We start from the raw sequence: 21,606 nt of genomic DNA, 5'->3' as shown, positions 1-21,606 counted from the left end.
CCCCCGCGGCGCTGGAAGAAGCGGGAATTGTGTAAAAAAACCCGCGATAGAGGCTGCGTGTCGCCCGTCGAGGCCGCGTAGGGGCGATGCCGGCAGCCTGACCGGGAGGATTAAGGAACCTCTCCGCTCCGCCCGGGGGGGCCGCCCCGAACAATGGGGTGCCCGGAGGCTGCGCTTCCTGCGGGGCGGCGGCAGGAAAAGGCCTTTTTCCTCCGCGTCCCGGTGCGAGGCGGCGGCGGCAGCAGCAGAAGGAGGGGGGCAGCCCGCCCGCCCCCGCTACCGCAGGTACCGCACGGCCCGGCCCCGGGCGGCCGCAGCCTCCCTCCGCCGCGTCTCCACCTGATGGGGCGCTGAGAAAGAAGCGGCGGCAGAGGCCGACGCGCGCCCGGTTTCCGGCGAGCGGCGCCGCCGGCCCGGCCCGGCCGGGCTCCTCCCTCCTTTCCCGCCGCCTCCAGGTGGGGCGGGCCCGGCGGCGGTAGCCCTCTCCTCAGGCCGCGCTCGCTCCCCGCTGCGGGGGACGGGTCGGGGTGTGGCGGCGCCGCCCGCCCCGCTCCGCTCCCTGCGGGTGTGAAGGAGGGGCGGGCGCAGCCCTCTCACGGAGGAGCCCGGGCCGGGCGCTCTTTCCCCCGCCTCTCTCCGCACGGCCGCCAGCTGCCGCGGCGGCGGCATGAGGATTAAGGCCGTCGGCGAGCGCGTAACGGGAGGAGCGGCCGGTCCCATGGGCCGTGGGGCTCCCCGGGGCCGGCGGGGCTGAGCTGAGGTGAGCTGAGGTGAGGCGCCCGGCGTGGGCGAGCGGCGGCGGCGGGGGGCGGCGCCTCACGGGGCGAGCCGTGGGCCTGGGTGGGTCCGGTTTGGCCGGAGTGGGCCAGGCACCGAGTCCGGCTGTGGGTCCAGTGTGGGCATGGCGCTGGTTCAGGCATGGCGGTGGGCGTCGGGAGCCTTCCCGAAGTGACCGTCTCTCAGTCAGGGTGAGGGGTGACGCCGTTCTGGGGAGCCGGGCACCGCAGGGCCCTGAGGCGTTCGGGATGGGGATGGGGTAGGAAAAGGGAAGTGCTGTCTTGCTCGATCCCAGCCCCCAGGCTGGTCAGGAAGGCTGCCGGGCTGTTGGAAGGTTGCTCTCATTCCTGTGAAGGTTCCTCAAGAAGTTGCTGAGGAAGCCGCCTTCGGCAGGACCTGTTTAACTCCGCTTTCCTCCCCCCCAGCCTCTAGGTTTGGGAACTTGGGAAATCTGAAGCAGTTCTCCTCAAACTAAACAGGTAAAACTACTTGTATTGTAGGAATATTGCTAAAGGCTTTGGTTGCAAGCAGGCATGCAAATTTTGGCAAATTATAATGCCAAAAAAGGATTTTTAGATACAGGCCATCCATAATTTTTTTTTTTTTTTTCCCCTCGGGAAGTTTAATGGTTCCAAGCAGGGGTGTTTGCTGGGAAGGCTGTGTTACCAGAAAGGCATCCAGTTTGCCGTGGAGTATATAGATATGCGTGGGCCTGTAGTTAATTTTAAGTACATAATTCAGTATTCAAAGTTTCTTTAACATGATGTTAACTACTAAAAACAAGCATCCTCAAACAGACTTAAGTTAGACCACTTATTTATGGCCGCGTAGTTTTCCTTCAGCTAATGATTAGTTTCTTCCAAATGCTTTTTGTTTTTTTTTTTTTTAATACATATTTTTAAACTAAAATTCTTCCTCTTCTCACCCCTCCCCCCACAATACTTCTACATTTTCTCCCCGCTGTCTGGTTATTATATGCTCCATGCTTCGTTTCCACATTTGAACTCTCAGGATCCCTTGGGATTTAGCTAAAGTAAACACACCCATTTTAGTTTGACTGTGAGTTGGTAGGGCGTAATAACCCTCAATGAGTAATGATTCAAAGATAATCCTGAGGTTGTACAGTCTAGTCTCTCAGTGAGAGTTTATTTTTCATAGGAAAAAGAAACCACACCAGTACAAATACAAATTCTTTGAGTATATGATTGACTTTGGCTGAATATTGTCTATTATGCTTGAAATGTGCTATGCTGGAGATACGTTAAGTGTCTTTTTTTTTTTCCCTTTTTTTTATCTAAGTAGAGAACTCATAGGTTGCCATGTTCATGTTGCTTGCGTTTGGATTGCTACTGCAAGAAATTCTGGCTAATTCCCAAGCTGAAAATCTTACTGAATTCAAAAACATTCCAGAAGAGCCGTTATATAGCTACAAAGCACTCAACTTGCCAGATGAGCATATTCCGTACTTTCTGCACAATAACCAGCATATTGCTGGCGTCTGTAAGCAGGACTCTCATTGCCCATATAAAGTAGGTTTATTTTTGTTTGTTTCTTTGTTCAAATGTAATGTTGGGGTGGTTTATTTTTGGAGTTGTAGCAGTTAAAGATGGTAATGAATTGGTCTCCTTGCTGGTGAGTCGGTTCCACTGGGAATTGGAATTGCTGCTTTTGAAATAGTTGTATAGGGCTCTCCCTGAATCTGATGCTGTTACAAGACTATATTTTTAACGTACTGGTTTGCAACGTTTTTCCCCCGCCCCCTTCTAATTGTTACAGAGCTGAAATGATGGTCTTAATCTGAATGACTGTTGTGCATGTGAAAGGTGTTTGTCCGAAGTACAGTTAGGAGTTTCTAGACCTGTGATATTTACCATGCAGTAGTAGTACGTTTGTGGAAGTGCCAAGAGTGTAGGCAAATCAATGAAATGCTGATTTAATCTTATCCTGTGGTTGCATGTAATTCATTCACCTGAAGCAGGGACTGTGAACCTGAGGATCTGGGCCATACGTGGCTCGGGAGCAATTCTCCTGTCTCTCAGGAGCCGCTTTGTAGGGCTGGGAGCGGGACCTGTGCTCTCTTTTCTCTGTCTCTCTACAGCACTGCAGAAGCTGATGCTTCTAGATTTGCCTGGGGAGCAGTGGTACACTCAGCCTGGAGCTTGGTGCACTGTGCTTTGTGTGAACTTAGCTTTGTTACCTATGTCTGTTAACGATGTTAAAATTTTGGAATCCTACTCAGTGGGTCAGGAAAAGTGGTTGTCCTGGAACAGACATCTTAAAGACAAGGATAGCGTTGCTGTGCATGCGTGTCCTCTTTGCAGCCTCTGTTGTGTGTTATTTCTGAAGCTCTCTTTGAAAACAGACCAAACCAAAAGCCTTTAATGCAAGATTTATTATCAAGAGGTGGTTTATAAGCTAACAACTAACTAAAGCCATTTCCCATTTTGCTGTTGCATAACTTGATTCAGCTATTCTGTGTTACAGAAATACTTGAAGAAACTAAGATCCTGCTGGGGTTATGAGAAATCTTGCAAATCAGATTACAGATTCAGTTACCCAGTGTGTGATTATGTTGAAACTGGATGGTAAGTTTCATTTAAAATGTATACAGTACAGTATGTTAAAAAAAGGGTATGGTGCTCACTTTCCTATTAGCTGTGAAGTTAACATTATTGTGATATTTAGAGTTTAAAGGATGATTCTTTGTGGAGATATGTGTGTTTTTATAGATAACTTACATCTTTCAACATGATTTTAAAAATTTGACTTTTTAAGGAAGAAAATGCTGCTTGAAATGCTTCCTGCCACAACGTTTTCATTATTCTGGTTTAGCTTTGAATTCAGGTTCCTAAAATAACTCTGGATTTCCTTTCTTAGCTTTAAAAAACAGAGGAAAAAATGTTAAAAAAGATTTATACCCTTTTACGGGAGAATAGCTTTAAATTGTCATTGATGTTTTCACTTACATGCAGCTGATAAGTTGCTTCCTGTTTTGCATCTCAAATGTCAAAGAGTAACAGGCTGGCTCTTCTGTTCCACTTTCAGTGGAAAAAATGTTATCTGTTAAAGTTATTACTAGAATTTAGCAATAGACCTTGATTTTATTTTTTTTTTTTTCCTTTGTACATCAGGGCAAGTGACATTGAGACAGCTCAACAGATATTCTGGAAACAAGCTGACTTTGGTTACATTCGAGAGAGGCTCAATGAAATGAAAACCCATTGTAAGCCTGCAGTAACAGTAGGTATTTCTGATAGATATGATACTTTCCACTTGTTCTTAAACATAATTTTTGTTATTGACAAAATCCTACTTGTTCTTTTCTTACCAGGGAGATTCATCTCTGTCCTGTTCTCAGTACCTTCAGCATTGCAGAGCAACGAACTTGTACATTGATTTACGAACTGTAAAGAGAAACCATGACAGGTCTCTGTTTTGCTTATGTTATAGTAAAACCAAGGGATGGCAGGGAAAAGGACTTCAGAATTTGTTTAACAAAGCTGATGTGCTTGTTGCCATGGGCTTTACTGTGATCAGAGGCTTGTTGCTGATATCCTGTTGAGATTGACACCTCTTGATTGCTGTCTGCTGCTGCTGTCAGCAGTACAGGTTTACTTGAAAAGCTAAACTCTCAGTTTTATGGAGTGATGATGGGTGATTGAAATCCTCCCTTCTGGAGGAAGAGAGGAATATTTTCCTGTGTTTTCAGTCATATCCTTTCTTGATCAGGTGTTGTGCAAAGTAGAATTATTTTTGTATGAGGTGCCAGGAAGACCCTTCCTGTGCTAGGTGCCTTTATACCAGAACCAGGAACTGCATTTTTAGATACAGTGAGACTGAAGAGAGATCTGAACCTGGATCTCCCACATCACAAGATGCTACGTATTGGAAAAATGGGTAAAAAAACCCCATACCACTAATGCTGGCATCACTCATTTTTCCTTCTGCCTTATCTTTGAAGTCAGTGTCTTGGGCACCTGACTTGAAAAGAGCTGCTTCATGACTGTGATGCTGATACTCTTCAGAATGGGTTTTGTCATCTTCTCAGCCTATCCTAAAAGCGAATTTAGATGGTGCTTTTAGTTGGCAATTTGTTTTCATGAAACTGGTTCTTGCATCTTACTCTTCATATGTTGTATAAAATTCTTGGGTTGTGAATTTCAGTGAGAAATTGTTATTAAACAAAGAAAAATCCTAACTAATGATGCTCCTGTAAGTAATCATGTAGCAAAATCTAATCAAATTACTCATTTGGGTATGTGAGAATGGTTCCTAATAACATTCTGGTTGGATTAGTGCTGTTTTCTAAATTGATGTGTGGAACTCCAAGGTCACCACCGTCTTTATTTGGGAATTGTGGTAAATACTTGATTTATGCTGAAGAAAATACTCAGGTTTTAAATATGTATGAAGTACCTTGCTGGGTGAGACTGACTAGCACTGGCTTGAGTATGTAATCAAGATTGCAGAGCACTTGTAGCACTGTTGCACAAAAGCTGATAGACTTTTACTAATTTGCATTAGATTCAAAGAAGACTTTTTACAGAAGGGAGAAATTGGAGGTCATTGCACCCTTGACGTTCAAGCGTTTTTGTCTGAAGGTCAACGCAAGAGCCCGTTGCAGTCTTGGTAAGAATCACTTGTCAAGGCTGCTTCCAAGTCCACTTACTAATTCTTTTATGTTTTTGTCATTGGCACTAGCAGCTGTGTGTAGGGAATTTCATACTGGGGGAGTAGTTGCTCCTTTCTAAGGTCAATTTGAGAGTTCGTGTAAGGTACCTCTGGTAATTACATCTATGCAGAATGTTCTGAACTATGCTATGTGTAATTGTGTACTGCCTGATTTACGGCAGCAAAAGATCTGAAAATGTCTTCTAACTTGAAGTTCTAACCTTCAGGTGTTTTCTGGACAAGATGCCAGTTGTATGCCTGATAGGAGGAGAGAATTGTTCTGTTGTGAAATGCCTTAAAGTTTGCACTTGTGTCTTAGTTCACAGAGTCCTTGGTGATCTTGGGGCTAATGCAACAACTGATCTGGATATATGGTTATCATATGGTGTTCCCAGGGAGCCTGTGTTTGGAATGTGAAATGGGCAACCGTCTACAGGCTGAGTAGGAGGTGCAGAAGGTGGTTTGTGGTAGCCAATTAAGTATCATGGGTTGCATGTTAGCACTTCAAAGCTTCATTGCCAGTTAATTGATGAAACGTGAAGGAATTGGAGCCATTAAGGTCCATATAAGAATTCAGTTTTCTCTTGTTTTCTTTTTTTTTTTTCCTCATTTTGCAGTGATGGTCAATTTCAGTTAAGAATAGCTGCAGAATAGGAAGAGACTTTTCTTCTCTACCTGCTCTTGTCATCTCAACTGCTCGTCCTTGTTTAGATCCATGAATAATAAATATTGTATCTGCACTCATTATTGTGACCAAAGCATGAAGATCTTGCTGAAATGTCTTTGGCAATGCAGATCAAGTTGGTTAGACCCACAGATCTAGGCTCTAAGGCTCTTTGTTACATCTCTGCTTCCTTGATTTGTAGATCAAAGATGCTGTTTGCTCCTGAGATCAAAGGTGGTGGTTAACCTCTTGAAGCTCATAACCTGAAGAACCTTCCATTACAATTTCAAATCATTTTAATTGTCAGACTCTTATCAGTTTTCAGCAGTCCTGTTAAATCAAATGGACTGGCTGAACAGTTACTAAATCTTAGATGTATGAAGTACGTTTGTTTAAGCGTGTTAATGACAAAGCATGTTCTGTGTGATTGAATCTTTGTAGGTTTGCAGAACTCCAGACATTTACTGCATTAAACTTCAGACCCCTGGAAGATGGGAAGTGTGACATTGTTATTGAAAAGCCAACATACTTCATGAAATTAGATGCAGGTAATTAGTATCTTTATTCATTTTTTTTTATCCTACAGTACTGCAGTAAAAAGACCTCATATCCAGCTTGCCCATCTACCTTATGCCTTTGTGATGGTCAAGTTCACTTGTAATATATTTTTATTATTGAAAAATGATGTGACTTTTCAATTCCTTTTTTCTGTAGTTCTCTTCATCAACTTGGAAACCTACATTTAAATCCTTACGTGTTGCCAGAGATAATAAGTAAATAAATTAGAAAAAAAATCCTGCAACTCGTTTAGCACAGTCATTGAGTCTTGACTGTGTTTTGACAGAGTCTTTGAGCTTGTTCCGAAGACTCTTCTGTACAGAATCTTTGATTTTGGCTGTTTCTGGATGAGTTTTCATTCCATGAAGCACAAAGTATAGTATACTGTCTTGTAGTATGTGTTCAGTAATTGAGGATTCTATGTGTATTGAATGATATGGAAGAGGAAGCGGGGTGTTCAAGGGAATAAATTCTGATAGTTGATTAAAATACTTCCCCTTACCCACCCCAGAAATGCCAAAACACACAAACCTAAAAGCAATCCTGTTTCAATCTTAAAGTTTCAAATTTAGGTGAAAGGCTAGAAAGAAAGAAATTAGCTATCTCACTACAGAGAGCTGTGGTGAATGCTGTGCAGCACTATACCAAAATTCACGAGAGGGGCAGCACCTAAGCATCTTCATGAATCAGCCAGTGGTATCGGACATTTTTTGAAGTTCACGAATCTTTTTGTTCATGCAGCTTATTTTGCAGACAAATGTTAATGGAAGGGGGTGTTCGGGTTGTAGCCACACAGACAAGCTGCTGTGGGGTGAGCTGTGGTTTAAACTGGATAGTTGTCTGCTGTGCTCTGACCGTGTGAGAGACTGCAACTGTAGACTGTGTTGCCCCTCTTCCCCTGCAGGCCAGTGTCTTATATTTTAAGCAAAGTCGTTGCAGACCCCATAACCGGTACCGTGGAAGAGTTGCTGTGCTGTCAGTCTGTACTGTTGAGCAGCGTGGTCTAGCTGTGGCTCATGAGGAGATTTTGTCCAGCTCCTTTGTTTTAGGGGAGGTGGGGAAAATTGCTGTTTGAGCAGTACAGAAAGCCTGGCAGCCAGTTCCTATCATGACGGCTTTTGCTGGTCAGAAGCTTAGAAACACGGGCTTGTGCACACATGGTTCCAAAACACGGATCCGGTCTTCACTAGCAAGGAAACTGGACTAAGTTACCTCCTTTGTTTCATGGTACTTCTTTATGCACCTTGGTCTTAAGGTATTAGCTTAAGAAACCAAGAATGAACAAGAACGCTCCGAGACAGAAAACCTGAGGGATTACTGAGGCTTTGGCTCATGTGCAAGTACAAGTTCTGTCTTGTAGTCCTGCAGACAGAGCTTCCCTTAACCCTACTAAAGCAGAACAAAGATCAGTGCCGAAGGCCTGTTTTTAATGTTTCCTTTATGTCTAACTAGCTATCGGTAAAGCAGTTGTTGCTTTTGTACACTTCAGAAAGCAGCTGCAGACTCTAATGAGAAATAGCACATGAAACTTACCTCTTTCTTATGCTGTCTTTTAGCTGCTCTTCTGATTTCTCTGAAATTCTTAAAAGCATGTTTTACTTCAGATTTCTTATCTTGATTCCTTCCCTTTAAAGGTTTGCTTTTTTAGGGTGTATAAGAAATGTTCAGTCAGAAGCAGGGGAAAACTAATATAAAATGCAGGACACTACTACGGAAAAAATGCATGAACCAATAAAAAGTGAAGTGAGTAATGTAGTATTTCGCTAACAATTCTTTCTTTCCCAGGTGTTAATATGTACCATCACTTCTGTGATTTCGTCAATCTTTATATTACCCAGCATATCAATAATTCCTTCAGTACTGATGTCAACATAGTCATGTGGGACACTGTAAGTCTGCTGTGCTTTTAACATGTTTCTAATGGGTTGTATTTCTGCTTTATAGAGACTCTGAAGCTTGCAGTAGCCAATCCTTAGCTTTCTTGTGGGCTTCGCCATGTGGAACTGATAAGTTTTTGGATCCTGTTAATACAGGTGCATGAGCAATAGTTAGGAAACAGATTTTCTACGATAAACCATATGCTGTTTGAACGCTATTCCCTAGCTCATCTTTTGCTAGTACATAATCATGCATTTTTTTGGTGTGATCTCAAAAATAACATGATCTGTATTTCTAATACGTAGCATTAGAACATTTAATGCTGTTTTCTGTAGACTTTTTTCTCTGATAATATTGAAGTAGATTTACTCAAAACTGTTTCTTCTAGATTTAAAAAGAAATGCAGCCTTATATCCTTCTAAATCAGTAATGTGCACCCTGTAATAAAGAAAACAACTAAATAAAATCCTTAGATATTGTAGAATCTGTTCTATCAGAGAATATGTCAAAACAGAGTGTAATACTTAATGCCCTTAAATTGCCTTCTTGCAGTTATTACTCGCAGTCACCTCTTAGAATGCCACAATGACATATAAAACAAGTTTTTAAGTGGGGCTGTTTCTGCTGTACTGCTGAGGTGAAACCATTACTGTGTTTAAGAGTAATATTAGTTTTACGGGCCAATGTTTATGTTGTGTTGGAAAGTGTTAAACTAAATAACGAAAAACGAGGCAATTTGTAATATGCCAGATAACATGTATAATCAGGTCCAGAAATAACACAGTTCTTGACTATGATACTGTCCCATGTCTTATTCTCATAAAATACTGCGTTTTCTTTCTGAGTATTTACTGCTAGGACAACTAATATTCAACAAAGAACTGCAAATATCCCTTGCTTGGTATTTAATGCAAAACCTCTTTGGCTAGAAGAGACTCTTTATTTCTAGTTCTCTTACACTTTGAAAGCTAAAATGCCTTCCAGATAAGCAAGATCTCTTAGATGTTATACAGGGGCCTGTTAATCTAGCTCTGATGGCTTTCTGGAAAGATCAGGTGTGTCAGTATTGTAAATTACTTTGAAAAGCGGCTCTTTGTCTTATATCGTGTTGTTGAACCACGTAACTCTCTCAACTGTACCATTCAAAGTAAGTACTGTCACAGTACTGTCATTTTAAATGGGTCTTAACCGCTCAGTCTGCTTGTGTTCGTTACCATATACAACCAGATGATGGCACCAACTAACTGCTGATGAACTGTCTGTGCTGATTGAAAGATGGACTTGAGCTTATTAGTCATTCTCTTTTTTTTTTTTTTTTTCCCCCCCTTGATGTAATTAGATTTGTCCATACTTTCTAGCTACTGTAGAATCAGTGCACAGGTCTTATTAAACAGTAATGCCCTTAGATGTAGGTTAAACAAAGCAGAAAATGAGTAGGAAATCCACTGGGTGTTGATTTGCAGACTGTCTCTGCAAATGCAGGAAAGCAATGTTTATAAAGCACTTTTAAGGAGAACAGATAGGGTTAGAAAGTAGTACTTCCAGCTTTGAAGATCAGCTCTCTCTTCTAATCTGGAAGAGCAGTTCTTGTAATATAGATGGCCAGAAAGCAGCATGGATCGTAAAATTCATTAAAACTTAATGGCAGAAGAAGGGGAAGGAAGCACCCCTTCAGCTGAAGGAAATCTGGTGCCCTGTAGATTCTTTTACATTTCACTAGATATCCGCTCTCTTCTGCAGTCACTTGTAGTCTTATTTTCAAAATTTCTTGTTGAGAATGTTTCCATATAACTGTCTGAGCAGCGTGAACCAGCTCCAGAGTCAAAAGGAAGCTTTAAGTGAGAATCTGCACCAGGGCTACTGAGGTCCCATTTAATTGCATTCAAAGAGCACGAGATGGTGACTTAGCCCTCACGTGTGTAGGAAATGTTACAAATTCGGAGGCAAGCGCCCCTGCTGCTAGGCCAATGTTTTAGGGGGTCCATGGTTTTTAAAAGGTTCCATAGAGCATTGCTGCAAAGGGGGAAGCTTTTTATACTGCCCTGTAGAGAAATGCCTTGGTAGCTTGTCAAAGTAATGCAAAACATAGTTTCCTGGCTGTTTCTTCTATCAAATCAGATCATTGCCTTCAATTTGTGATACACGTGCAACATGCAAGCGATGATCCCAAAAGAGGCAAATATGAAACAGGCTTGTTGTGACTTTTTACTTCAAACATTACTGCTGCGTTTGAACTCCCAGGTGGTTTTTTAGTCTCAGGAGTCGAGGTTCAAACCTTCTACCATCCCAATGTTTCTGTTACTTCAAATTTATGTTCTGTTGTCTCTGGGGAAAGTATTACGTACTCCTTGCTTCTAACTCAGAAATTCTAATCTACTGCTGAAGAACTTGTATAGATTGCTAATTTATAGAACTGCTTTATTAAAAATTAACTACTGACAGGCAATTTGAGTTAACTGCCATTGTAAACACAGGGTTTGGTGTTCTGTAATGTCTGTGTTCTGTGCTAGGCTGTCTTAGGTCCTGTGGAGGTCATCATCTCCACCGCATATGAACTGTGTATTAAAACTCATATACAGAACTTGTAAACCATGAAAAGAGTTTTTATATGCATTTCTGTAATCGTTATGCCCTTGTGTTTTTTTCCTTTCCTCCTAGAGCTCCTATGGCTATGGTGATCTGTTCAGTGAGACATGGAAGGTATTTACTGACTATGAAATAATACACTTGAAAACCTTTGACTCTAAAAGGGTATGGAATTTTATATTTTGATTTAATTTGTAGTCATTAGGTAGCAAATGTGACAGCTTCTCAAGCTGCTTGTGGATATGGGTGTTTCAGGGGAAAGCATTGATATTTTCCATGCATGTTTAATTTGTGTAATGTGAGTATTCTACCTTGCAAACAAGAGACAGAGCTGTAACCTAATTCTGTGGTGTGTCTATGCTTTATATAGATGGACCTAACTTTTGTGTCTTATGAGAGGTGGTATTTATGTATTGATTTCTCTTCTGCAGGACCTACTACTAAAGTTAAGGGTTTTTTAAATGTCACTGTCTTTCTAAGTCTTCTGGCTCCTACTGAGGTGTTTATCTTCCCCTGCAACTGTTAGGACACCTGCTGCTCATCATTTAAAAAAAAAAAAAAAAAGTTACTCCTACCAAAATATGTACCCATTCATTCAGAGCTCATTTTAGTCTCTTATATCCCTTAAAGCCTGTCTTAAACTCTCTACTCTCTGACTGGTTTTCTTCTATTTAGTTCTTGTTTGTTCCGTTTTGGGGGTGTTTTTTTTTTACCTCTTCCTGCACTTGCACTGTAGCATCCGAAGTGAGAGCTCTTTTGCGATCAGGATTGTCTTTGTTCTATTCATTTGCGCCGTCAAGGAAGTGAGGATGTTCTTGACAGGAGTGTGTAATTGCTAGCTCATTATAAGCAGTGATCTCACTGAATGAGCAGGGGATGTGCCAGCGGAAGGTAGCAGTGCAGTGTAACTTCTTGTGATCTTCCTTTGCAGGTATGCTTTAAAGAAGCAGTCTTCTCATTACTGCCTCGAATGCGATATGGCTTGTTCTATAACACACCATTGGTAAGTCCTTTTTATCCATCCACTGTGTTAAGTAGATGTGTGTGTGACAGTATAAAATCTGAGCTAAAGAATATCTCAACTATCTAGCTGAGTTATCGTGAAATGTACTGCGTTGAAGGTCTATGCAACTCCAAATGAAATGGTCTTCCCTAAAGATTAGGATTTTGAAGTTACTTTGGCTGGTTGATAGTAACGGGTTGTGTGCAATCTCCTGTGTCACAGCTCTTGAGACGCATATTATTCCTCTTTAATGGGTGGGCACTGTGAACTTCCTGGTATTTTTGCAGAGCACAAGAGCTTGTACATGACGGGCTTTCTCCAGGGTATTAGCTCATGCATTCAGGCTGTAATACTCTAGAGTGTTATATTTCTTTCTAAATGAAAGTGCCACTTGTGTTGCAGTGAATAGTGACATGTTTAGCACAGTGCATGATACTAGGCTTTTGTTCCACAAGAATGGCAAAAGACTGATCATAAAGAGAGGTTTTCTGAGCAAAATAACTTTTTGTATTAACAGCTACTTTTTAAATTTCAGATCTCTGGCTGTCACGGTACAGGGCTATTTAGAGCATTTTCTCAGCATGTGTTACACAGATTAAATATCACACAAGAAGGACCCAAGGTATGATAACTGAATAATAAAGTTGTAATATGGAGCTGACGGCTCTTACCAGAGAAACAGCATTAGCAAGCTGGACCCAGTACGGAATAAGGGCGTATCATGCGCTTTTTGTCCTTTGCTGTGATGCTTGGGATTTTTTTCCCCAATAAATCAGCCTGTTCTATAAAGGCCTTCAGCAAACATTTGTATATGTTTGTGAGAGTTGTCCTGTCTTATTTCCATGGGACAGCCTTTAGAACATCCTCCTTCCAATGCTAGGATTGCTTTCCCCATCTCCATTCTCTTTGCTCAAGGCCTTTGTGTGCTTCCTAGTTAAGCAAGATACATGGTGCATGGTCTCTTCTGGAGCATGCTGACAAGGTGCTGTCCTTGGGTGCAGCAGAGGGGATCCCACAGCACAATGCAGTGCTTGCTCTTTATCAGTCCTCATAGGTACCGCGGAGCTCAGATCAGAGGAGGAAATGATTGGATCTCGTCCTTCCGATCCTTGCCCGGTACCATCTGTCTGGCCCTGGGCTTCTCTGTTGTACACGCTGCAAATTGTTGCAATGGCTGCATTGATGGATACGGCAGTTCTGGGCTTCTTGAAGTATTTGCTAGAGAGTAGCCTACATATTATCGCTGAGGGGCACACGTTCAAAGCACTGCACAGGCATTTAGTTATGCCTCTCCCGCTGACACTAATGGGAGTCATGCAGTTAAATCTCTTTATGTCACTTGGAACACTTACCCCTGTGAGTCCAATTAATTTAAAGAGGTAAAAGGAGGAACTGTTGTAGAAGTAAAATATTTTTTTTCAAGGATCTTGTGCACAAGCCATCCTGAAAGCTGCTTTCCTGCTTTCAAAAACTGCCATATAATGTGTAACACAAAGGCTCTTTTGTACTGAATAAAATAGATATTTCAGAAAATGTTTTATTCTTTGTTATTGGACTTTCACAAAGTTTTTGACACTTTTAATCTGTTGGAAAATATGATGTGAATTTTAAGGTGGTTACATCATCTATTACACGGGGAAGGAACATATTTAGTTGCTCAAAAAAATGCCAAAAGTAAACATGGAAGGGTTTTGTTTTGGTTTTTATTTTGGTGAGGTCTGCCTCATAGCTAATACACTGCTGCTTCTTTCTTTTTAGGATGGGAAAATTCGAGTCACAATACTTGCACGCAGTACAGATTACCGGAAAATATTAAACCAGAATGAGGTGTGGTCCTTTTTATTTTTAAAACAAATTTAAATTTTGCTCATTTACTTGATTTTTTTTTTTTTCAGGTACAGCCGAGACATCTATCTGCTGGCAAATCTCGGACAAATATGTTCAGTGCTAATATTAATTTCTTCTAATATGTCTTCTAGCCGGTCTTTTTTTCTGTACGCCAGACACTGAACCTTGCTGCCCTTTTTAAAAAACCAGTGGAAGATTAGAGATGTAATACTAAAAGTATTTCCTCTTAACAAACAGACGCTGCAGAGCTTCTGATAAAATTAAATTATTTCGCTTTCTAATTATCTTTTATTTCTAGCATCCCCAGTGTTGAAGACTCTAACAAAAAGCTTTGTTATGCTTGCAGATTAAAATGCATAAGCTATTCTATCTGAGTGTGTGCATTCAAAACTTAATGAATTTTCATATTGATTCACGCTTTTGAGTCATGCAACTTAGTGGACTTATGGTGTAGCTTCTCTTGTGGTAAAATGATAATACCTAATGTTTTCATACCTGTCTTTATTCTTAGCTGTTAGTGCCTGACAAAAATGAATTGGCATTGTCACCTCCACCTTGTGTAGGGAGAAACTGAGGCTTGTTTGATGCAACAGTTTAGTGGCAGAATAGATGGAGTGCAGATGTCTGTATTTGTGCCTCATCTGCTAGGCTGTCCACAGCGCACGCCTAGTGCTGCTACGTGTGCTGTGTTTTCTGGTAATGAGCACATGACAGAAAGGGAGAAGTCAATCTTACCTTTACTATGCTTTCGTAAAAGAAAATACTTCACTCTTTCTCCCTCTACTGCTGGCTATGGATTGGAGACTTAGAAAAAGCCCTCTTAGGTTAGAAGCCCAGGCTCTAACCTGGTTTCACTTCTCATGTGAGTAGAAGTCTGGCCTAGTGAGGTATTTTTGAAAATCCTTCTAGCTACCAATTTGCTTCTTTAGGTATTGGAGTATCTCTTGGAAATCCAACCACATCTTCCCACTATTCCTGGCAAAACTCCTGCTAGTTTGAGTGGTTTAGAATTGTGTGCTGGAGCACGTAAAGTCAGCAGTAGCCTCTGTGAGAGTGCAGGAGATCCAGGTCTCCCCTCCAGGGGTTGCTCTGCTGGGAATAATGGATGTATCTTAGGTGGGAAGGCACAAAAGGAGGGGAACTGCTCCTTTATATGGCAGTGACACTTTGTTTTGTCTCACTCATTGTAATTCCCTGGTGGGGAGGAGGAGCATGTAAAATGATCAGGAGCGCAGGGGAGGAATTAGTTGAAGGAGAATACCTAATCATTGTGTTTTTATTTTTCTCCTTAGCTTGTGAATGCTTTGAAAACAGTATCAACGTTGGAGGTCAAAGTGGTAGACTACAAATACAAGTACGTAAGCTGGTAGAAGAAACTGGGGTGATCTCATGCTGCCTGTGGCTGTTGTCAGTCATTTCCCACTTTGAAAGCATGACCAAGTGCTACTTCCAGAATTCCCATGCTTGTTGAAACTGTTTGTAGTACCATTCAGCACTACAGACTTCCACGGTTATCCTGCAGCATCACCGTTGTCATAGTTAGAAGGTTTCTCTGATGTCTGCCCTTACAGCAGTTTAAGCAGTTTAAACTGCTTTGTTGCAGTTTAAGGCATTTTCTTTCTGCTCTCTTCCAAATGGTCAGAGAGGACGTTATTCTCTTCCTTCTTAACGTATGAATTGTTCGTACACAAATGAAACCTGTTGTAATTTCCTTTTCCAGTTGTCTGTCTTCTCTTACAATTAAGTATCTTTAGTCCATTCTTTCCTTGTGTGCTCAGGGAACGCCTGGTTATTTAAAAAGAATACTTTATTTGGAGCTTACAGTCAAAGGATGGGAGAGAGTAACAGTTCCAGGAGCTGAAACAAGCCTGGTCTCCTTATTTCTGCTTGATGCCCTATGCATAAGTTCAGCTTCGATATCCACATCTTAATTGCGGGAATTGTATACTTCTACATTACATTAAGAACAGTTTAGGTCTTTTATGTTGTTGTCTTGTTGTTTTTTGGTTTTTGGGGTTTTTTTTGAGGAGGTGATGCAATTGTTTTTAACAGCAAGTAAAAAAGCCTCAAACTTACAAAAACTTTAACTTGTTAAAAAAACCCAACCAACCAACAGACTCTTGTGAAGTTTTGAAAACTGTCTGCATTTCTTTTAATTCCATGCTGAGTTATTGCTGGCTGCAGCATTTGTGATTCTTAGCATTGTTGCCTGAAAAATCAATTCTCCCTTTCAGTATTCCCTTAAGTTAATTTTGCGCTTTCTTCATGTAACTAATTCTTGCTGAGATGGATAGGCATGCCACATCACCATTTTTGTTCTGTTGTCTGCAGGGAACTTGAATTTTCGGAGCAATTGAGAATTACCCACAATTCTGATATATTCATTGGGATGCATGGAGCTGGGCTTACCCATTTGCTCTTTCTACCGGACTGGGCTGTTGTTTTTGAACTGTAAGTCTGTTTCTCTCTCTTTCCCCTCTTATACCACAACTGCTGATGTCTGTTGATATGTGTTAATGAAGCACTTTCATAGTCAAACACTAGCAAGGGAATGTTTGTCTTGCATCCTCGTCTAGGCTTCATTTTTGACAGTCTCTTCTGGGAATCGAATGCGAGGAAGCTTTCATTATAAAATATAGTGTAACTGTATCATATAGGTTTAGCCTGTGATTTCTTAAGATGCTGTGGTATAAGTAAAAAGCAGCCTGGTCAGCAATTGCTTGGGGAAAATGGGAAAAAAAGAGAAAGCTTCGCTGGCCAGATTCTGGCTGCTGAGTCTGAGACTTAGTAGTATTTTGGTGATCCAGGTGAATTGATTACATATGATGTATGTCCAGGGTGTTAAAGATCCCCCTGAAGGTTAGTTACATACTCCTTTCTGCGCTCAGGATATGAGCACCAGCTTTGTTGGCCAAGCTTAGCTGTCCATTCTGTTTTACCTAAATTTCTCTGGTAGCTTTCTTTTAAACTTACTGTCTTAAAATCACAGAATACTTTGGGTTGAAAGGGACCTTTAAAGACCAGCTAGTCCAGTCTCCCATCTTCGTGGCTGGAGGGCGTTTTGTCCAGTCTCCGAGTAAGTTCAGAACCCCTTGCCCAAGAGCCGCTGCAGCTGGACGGGGCATGCCTGACGTGCTGATGTGCCTCAAACTGCCTCCTAGGCCACATCTTAGGAGCAGATGGTAGCCCTTGTTGTTGTTTTCGGTGGAGTAGAATTTGTCCATGGTTTTGGAGCCTTAGAACTGGACAACAAACACTTTGGCCTGAAGTTTTGGGGTTTTTTTTCCTGTTTCACCCTGGTAAACTTCAGCACAATCTCTGTAGGTAAATATGATTTTTCTGCCTGCCCACAGATACAATTGTGAAGATGAACGTTGTTACTTGGATTTGGCAAGGTTGAGAGGCATTCGCTACATCACTTGGCGAAAAAGGAATAAAGTATTCCCTCAAGATCAGGTAATGATGGTCACTGGGGGAAGGGTGGGGTGCTATAACTTGAAGCATTTAAAGGTTAGCTTGCTTTACCTATCTGTGTTCTGATAATTAAAATATGATTTTCATTCTTTAGACCAAATTAACTTCCCTGTTATGAGCAAGAAATCATTTGATATTAATGGCTGAGGGAAGAAGAGAAATTAAATTAATTGGCCATTAATCCATAACATTGCTATTGTGCAGTTCTTTTGCTGACTCTTTTGCCTCAGAGCGGATCAGTGGATCAGGAATAATAAATTAAAATGGCAGATGCTCAATTTTTTTCTTGCTTCTCGAATGGGAGAGGTGTTGTTTTTTTTTTTTTCTTCCGTCTTAAAAGGCCTTATTTCATTCTTCTAGGGACACCACCCAACACTGGGAGAACATCCAAAATTTACGAACTACTCCTTTGATGTGGAAGAATTTATGTACTTGGTGCTTCTGGCTGCAAATCATGTTTCACAGCATTCCAAGTGGCCATTTAGGGTAAAACATGATGAATTCTAAATTAGACTTCTGACTGAATTATTACTTTTAAATAATGCTCCATAAAAATATTGTAACAACATAAAGCAAAATGCTGGTGTGAAATGCGTAAACCTCTACGAGGGAAATAATCCATTATTAACTTGACAAACCACTTCTTAGCACCATACCTTATCTTTATAATCCCTCTCTTTAATTCTGGGAGTTTTTGATATGTAAAAACTATTTTTCAGAACTCTCACGGTTTTTTGCACTGTATTTTTGTATTCCAAGTTCTGAAATACTTGTCTAGACAAAGATATGTCCATCCATTTCACATAGGGTTTTCTGGGGTAGATACTAATCTTGTAATAATTTATGCCTACTATTATGTGAGGACGTGCTAGAGGATGGAGAGGGTTACAGCTTCAGTATAGTCTGGGATGACCTAGACCTGTCAGAGCTTCTCGGTTCCCCTTTTTTAAGAAGCTGGATGCTTTTATACTATAGTCCTGTACCTGTAAGTAAAAGTCTGAACAGGAATCGCCTTCTTATTGTAAGGCACTGCCCAGTGTGTCATTTGCAGTCGAGTTACATGATGCAGTGGTGCTGGGATGGCCGGTTATTTCCTTTCCATCACCACCCATGTCATTGCTGTGCTTGTCCCTCTGTTCTTCCTAGGTTTGAAAATCTTTCTTTGTAAAATAGTGGTCGTAAGAACGAAGTGGTTAAGCAAGCTTTAACTTCTGTTGTTTGATTCAACAGACACTGCAAACTTATATCTCGAGTTAAAAACATTTTCAAGTTGGAGAGCAGAGTCTCATGATTGTGCACGTAAACATAAACTTTGACTCTTCTTGTAGTTTTAAATGCTAAAATGTAACGGGTCTGCTCAGTAGGTTTAGTTCAGTCTTCTATCTCAAAGCAGGTAAATCTTTTCCTAAGTGAATACTTAAAACTTCAGGTAATTTGTGCATTTCCTACTTTTTCACATAAACCAGCATTCTGCAATGGAACAACTCAGCAAAATGGAATAAAACGAGTCTTTTTAAGGATGCTAAAGGGAATGGACTTTAGTTTTTCATGACAAATTAAAAAATACACATCTTATGATAAGATATACAGGGTGTCTTTCAGCTGGAGCCGAAAGGAAATGACGTCACGAGGAACCTTGGTTTTGGAGTCATTAAAAGCCTAGCCTGTTCATATTCTTGTTTTCTCAAAATGTGGAAGAATCAATCTAGAAAACTTCTGAAAATCCCTCCAAAGCCAGTAGTGTAATTCACTGTTTTCAGTGAAGGAAATACTAAGCCAAAGCAGAGTTCTTTATGAAATTTTCCCCAGAGCTGATACGTTGATGCTGGTGGGGGGGAAAAAAAAGGGAGTAGTTCTGTTGTCTTAACTGGAGCCAGAGGCCAGAGCGATGTGTGGAAGAATCACGTTCAGTGAGATAAAAACCAGAATTCTATGTTAAATTATGGATTTTTTTGAGAATGTATTCCCATGATAGACTTGCAGTACAATCATAAGGTCTCAGTGGCTTGGAGCAGAGCACGCAGTTGTATGCAAAAGTAAGACGGTTACAGTAAATGTAAACATTTCACTGGTGTAATTGTAGATATTATTGACTTCCATTCTCCAACAGTCATAGGCAATTTCACAGAGTGTAGGTACATTTACTGACCTGCCTATACTGGTAAAGATGAGTTACTGTAAGCATAATTTTCATATAGATCTCTCACGACCTTAACCAGTGCATAGGAGAAGCGAGATACAGCTGATACATGAGATATATTAAGGTATCTGGTGCAATTCTTGGTGTAGTGTATTGTTTTACTGATGGATGAAACTGTTTTACTTTAAAGAATCGTAGAAGCGAAATTGCACTTCTTGACATGGGGGAAAAAAAGAAAAAAAAAAGCGCCTTTGAAAAATACAGTTTCCTGTATATGTGGTGTATGTGTGGGTTTGTTTTTTTTTTACCTTGTGGGATTTTTAAAGAAAAAAAATGTATAAAACGTTGTCAGTAAAATGTCTGAGTTCAAATGCAACCAACTCAAAATAAAGAAGACATTTAACGATGAACTGTGCATAGATATCTGATAATTTTTTTTAATAAAAAGTTTTCTAATTGAAAAGGTGTAAAATTTTTGGTCATAGTTTGCCAGGTTTTAGAGGCAAATGTTTTAAATACTATTAATTGCATAGTCACATGTGTCTGCTTTTTCCTGCTATGGCAACCTGATGTTCTGAGGTTTCAAACCTGGTATTCAGATTTATTTATCTGGGAATTATTCCGAGAGAACGCCATTGCCTTGCACCAATGGCTTTTGTTGCCAGATATTTTAAGAGTGGATTGTGGAAAATATTTGTATGCGTTTAACGTTCTGGGCTGCGGATGATGCTGTTGAAGCCAGTGTGTGAATGCAGGCATGTGCTTGAATCTCTACAGAAGCAGCTGATGAGGAGCTTCTCTTTCAAGCGATGTTGGGAGTCGCTAAAACAAGTGGTCAAACATATGCCTGAGTGGGTGGAGGAGGGGTTGTGGGGACTTAATCCAAGGGCAAAACGTCCTGCCAACATTCACCAGTTTCAGCAAATTTGAGGGCAGTGTTGACAGTTGATGGCCAACATATTCTTCAGCCTTTATGGCTTAATATTACTGGGATGAAAACACTGTTTTGGTTGATTAGCTTTACAAAAAAAATGACAAAACTATCTTGGCAGCAGAAGAAGGTTCTGTTGGATTAATGGGGTTTTGCCGATAAATCCCGAGAGAGGATTTGGACAACAGCAAACATCTGGCTTGTGGCTTTCTCGAAGAGGGTCTGGGCCATCTCAGTCTGCCTTGGCTTGGGAACTGAGGGAATCCATGAGAGTTTTGGGCCACTTGTTCTTTAGGCAGGATATAGCTCTGGATTATATTTTCCTAACAGACTATAGGAATCTTGTTCCTTGTGACTTCTGTGGGTGGTTTTTTTTGTTTTGGTTTGGGGTTTTTTTTTGTGTCTCTCCAGTTTACTTCAGAGTCTGTCTTTAACCAACACATTCGCATCAGCGTGATGTATTTAGTTTTGGAACATAACGAGTGCTGCTGATCCTGAATGCCTGCAGGATTGCCTGTGTTTCAGGTACAATGTAAACCGAGAGCTGGATCAGAAATAAAAAATTTATGGATGCACATGGTATCTTTCCTTTTTACTTCACAAGTCTTCAAGAAGTATTTTCAGTTTTTTTCTGGAGAAGTTCTGTAGAAGTTGGGTAAGTGTGAGAAATGGTTTGTGATGGGGAGGTGGCAAATCAGGATTATTAATCTTAAGAGTACAATTATAAATATTAAGGCAATACATTTTTAAAAGCAATTAAATAATAATGAAATTGTTTAATTTTTGCTGTTAATCTTGCCAGTTGTACCATTAATAAGGTAACTCAGGGTTTAGAATGTCTCTTAATCTTTTATTTATTTTTTTTTTAAGCAGGAGAGAAACTGAAGGAAACGTTCTCCTTGAGAGCTTTTCATCTCCTCAGAAGGGTAAAATGTGAGGGGATAATTTTCTTTGATTTCAACGTTGAATAATTGTTTCAATTTGCAGTGTTTGCCTTGAAGTTGAGCTCTTACTTCCGCTCCTCTGAACACACATTTCTCATGGATTGGGCTTTTTGTCCAAAATTAAAGAACTGT

At 40.8% G+C, this 21,606-nt stretch overlaps 1 protein-coding gene across 5 annotated transcripts; it reads left to right on the top strand.

The window, feature by feature from the left end:
- Positions 1-221: 221 nt before the first annotated feature.
- Positions 222-20,066, top strand: EOGT (EGF domain specific O-linked N-acetylglucosamine transferase). Of its 5 annotated transcripts, none has more exons than XM_074602779.1 (17): positions 222-285; positions 1,203-1,256; positions 2,080-2,306; positions 3,262-3,362; positions 3,909-4,017; positions 4,109-4,203; positions 5,302-5,406; positions 6,554-6,660; positions 8,456-8,559; positions 11,207-11,299; positions 12,066-12,137; positions 12,673-12,759; positions 13,896-13,964; positions 15,278-15,339; positions 16,317-16,436; positions 17,339-17,441; positions 17,820-20,066. In XM_074602779.1, the coding sequence occupies exons 3-17, from the start codon at positions 2,097-2,099 to the stop codon at positions 17,964-17,966; spliced, it is 1,584 nt and encodes a 527-aa protein (XP_074458880.1). In that variant the 5' UTR covers positions 222-285; positions 1,203-1,256; positions 2,080-2,096; the 3' UTR covers positions 17,967-20,066. The 5 variants fall into 5 exon arrangements, with proteins under 5 accessions (XP_074458880.1, XP_074458878.1, XP_074458879.1 ...); XM_074602777.1 differs by having other exon boundaries at positions 222-760; XM_074602778.1 differs by having other exon boundaries at positions 225-770.
- Positions 20,067-21,606: the final 1,540 nt, after the last annotated feature.

This window comes from Larus michahellis, chromosome 10 (assembly GCF_964199755.1).
Source record: "Larus michahellis chromosome 10, bLarMic1.1, whole genome shotgun sequence".
Classification (NCBI taxonomy): domain Eukaryota; kingdom Metazoa; phylum Chordata; class Aves; order Charadriiformes; family Laridae; genus Larus; species Larus michahellis.
Note: the sequence above shows the minus strand (reverse complement) of the source record. Positions and strands in the feature narration are given on the sequence as shown.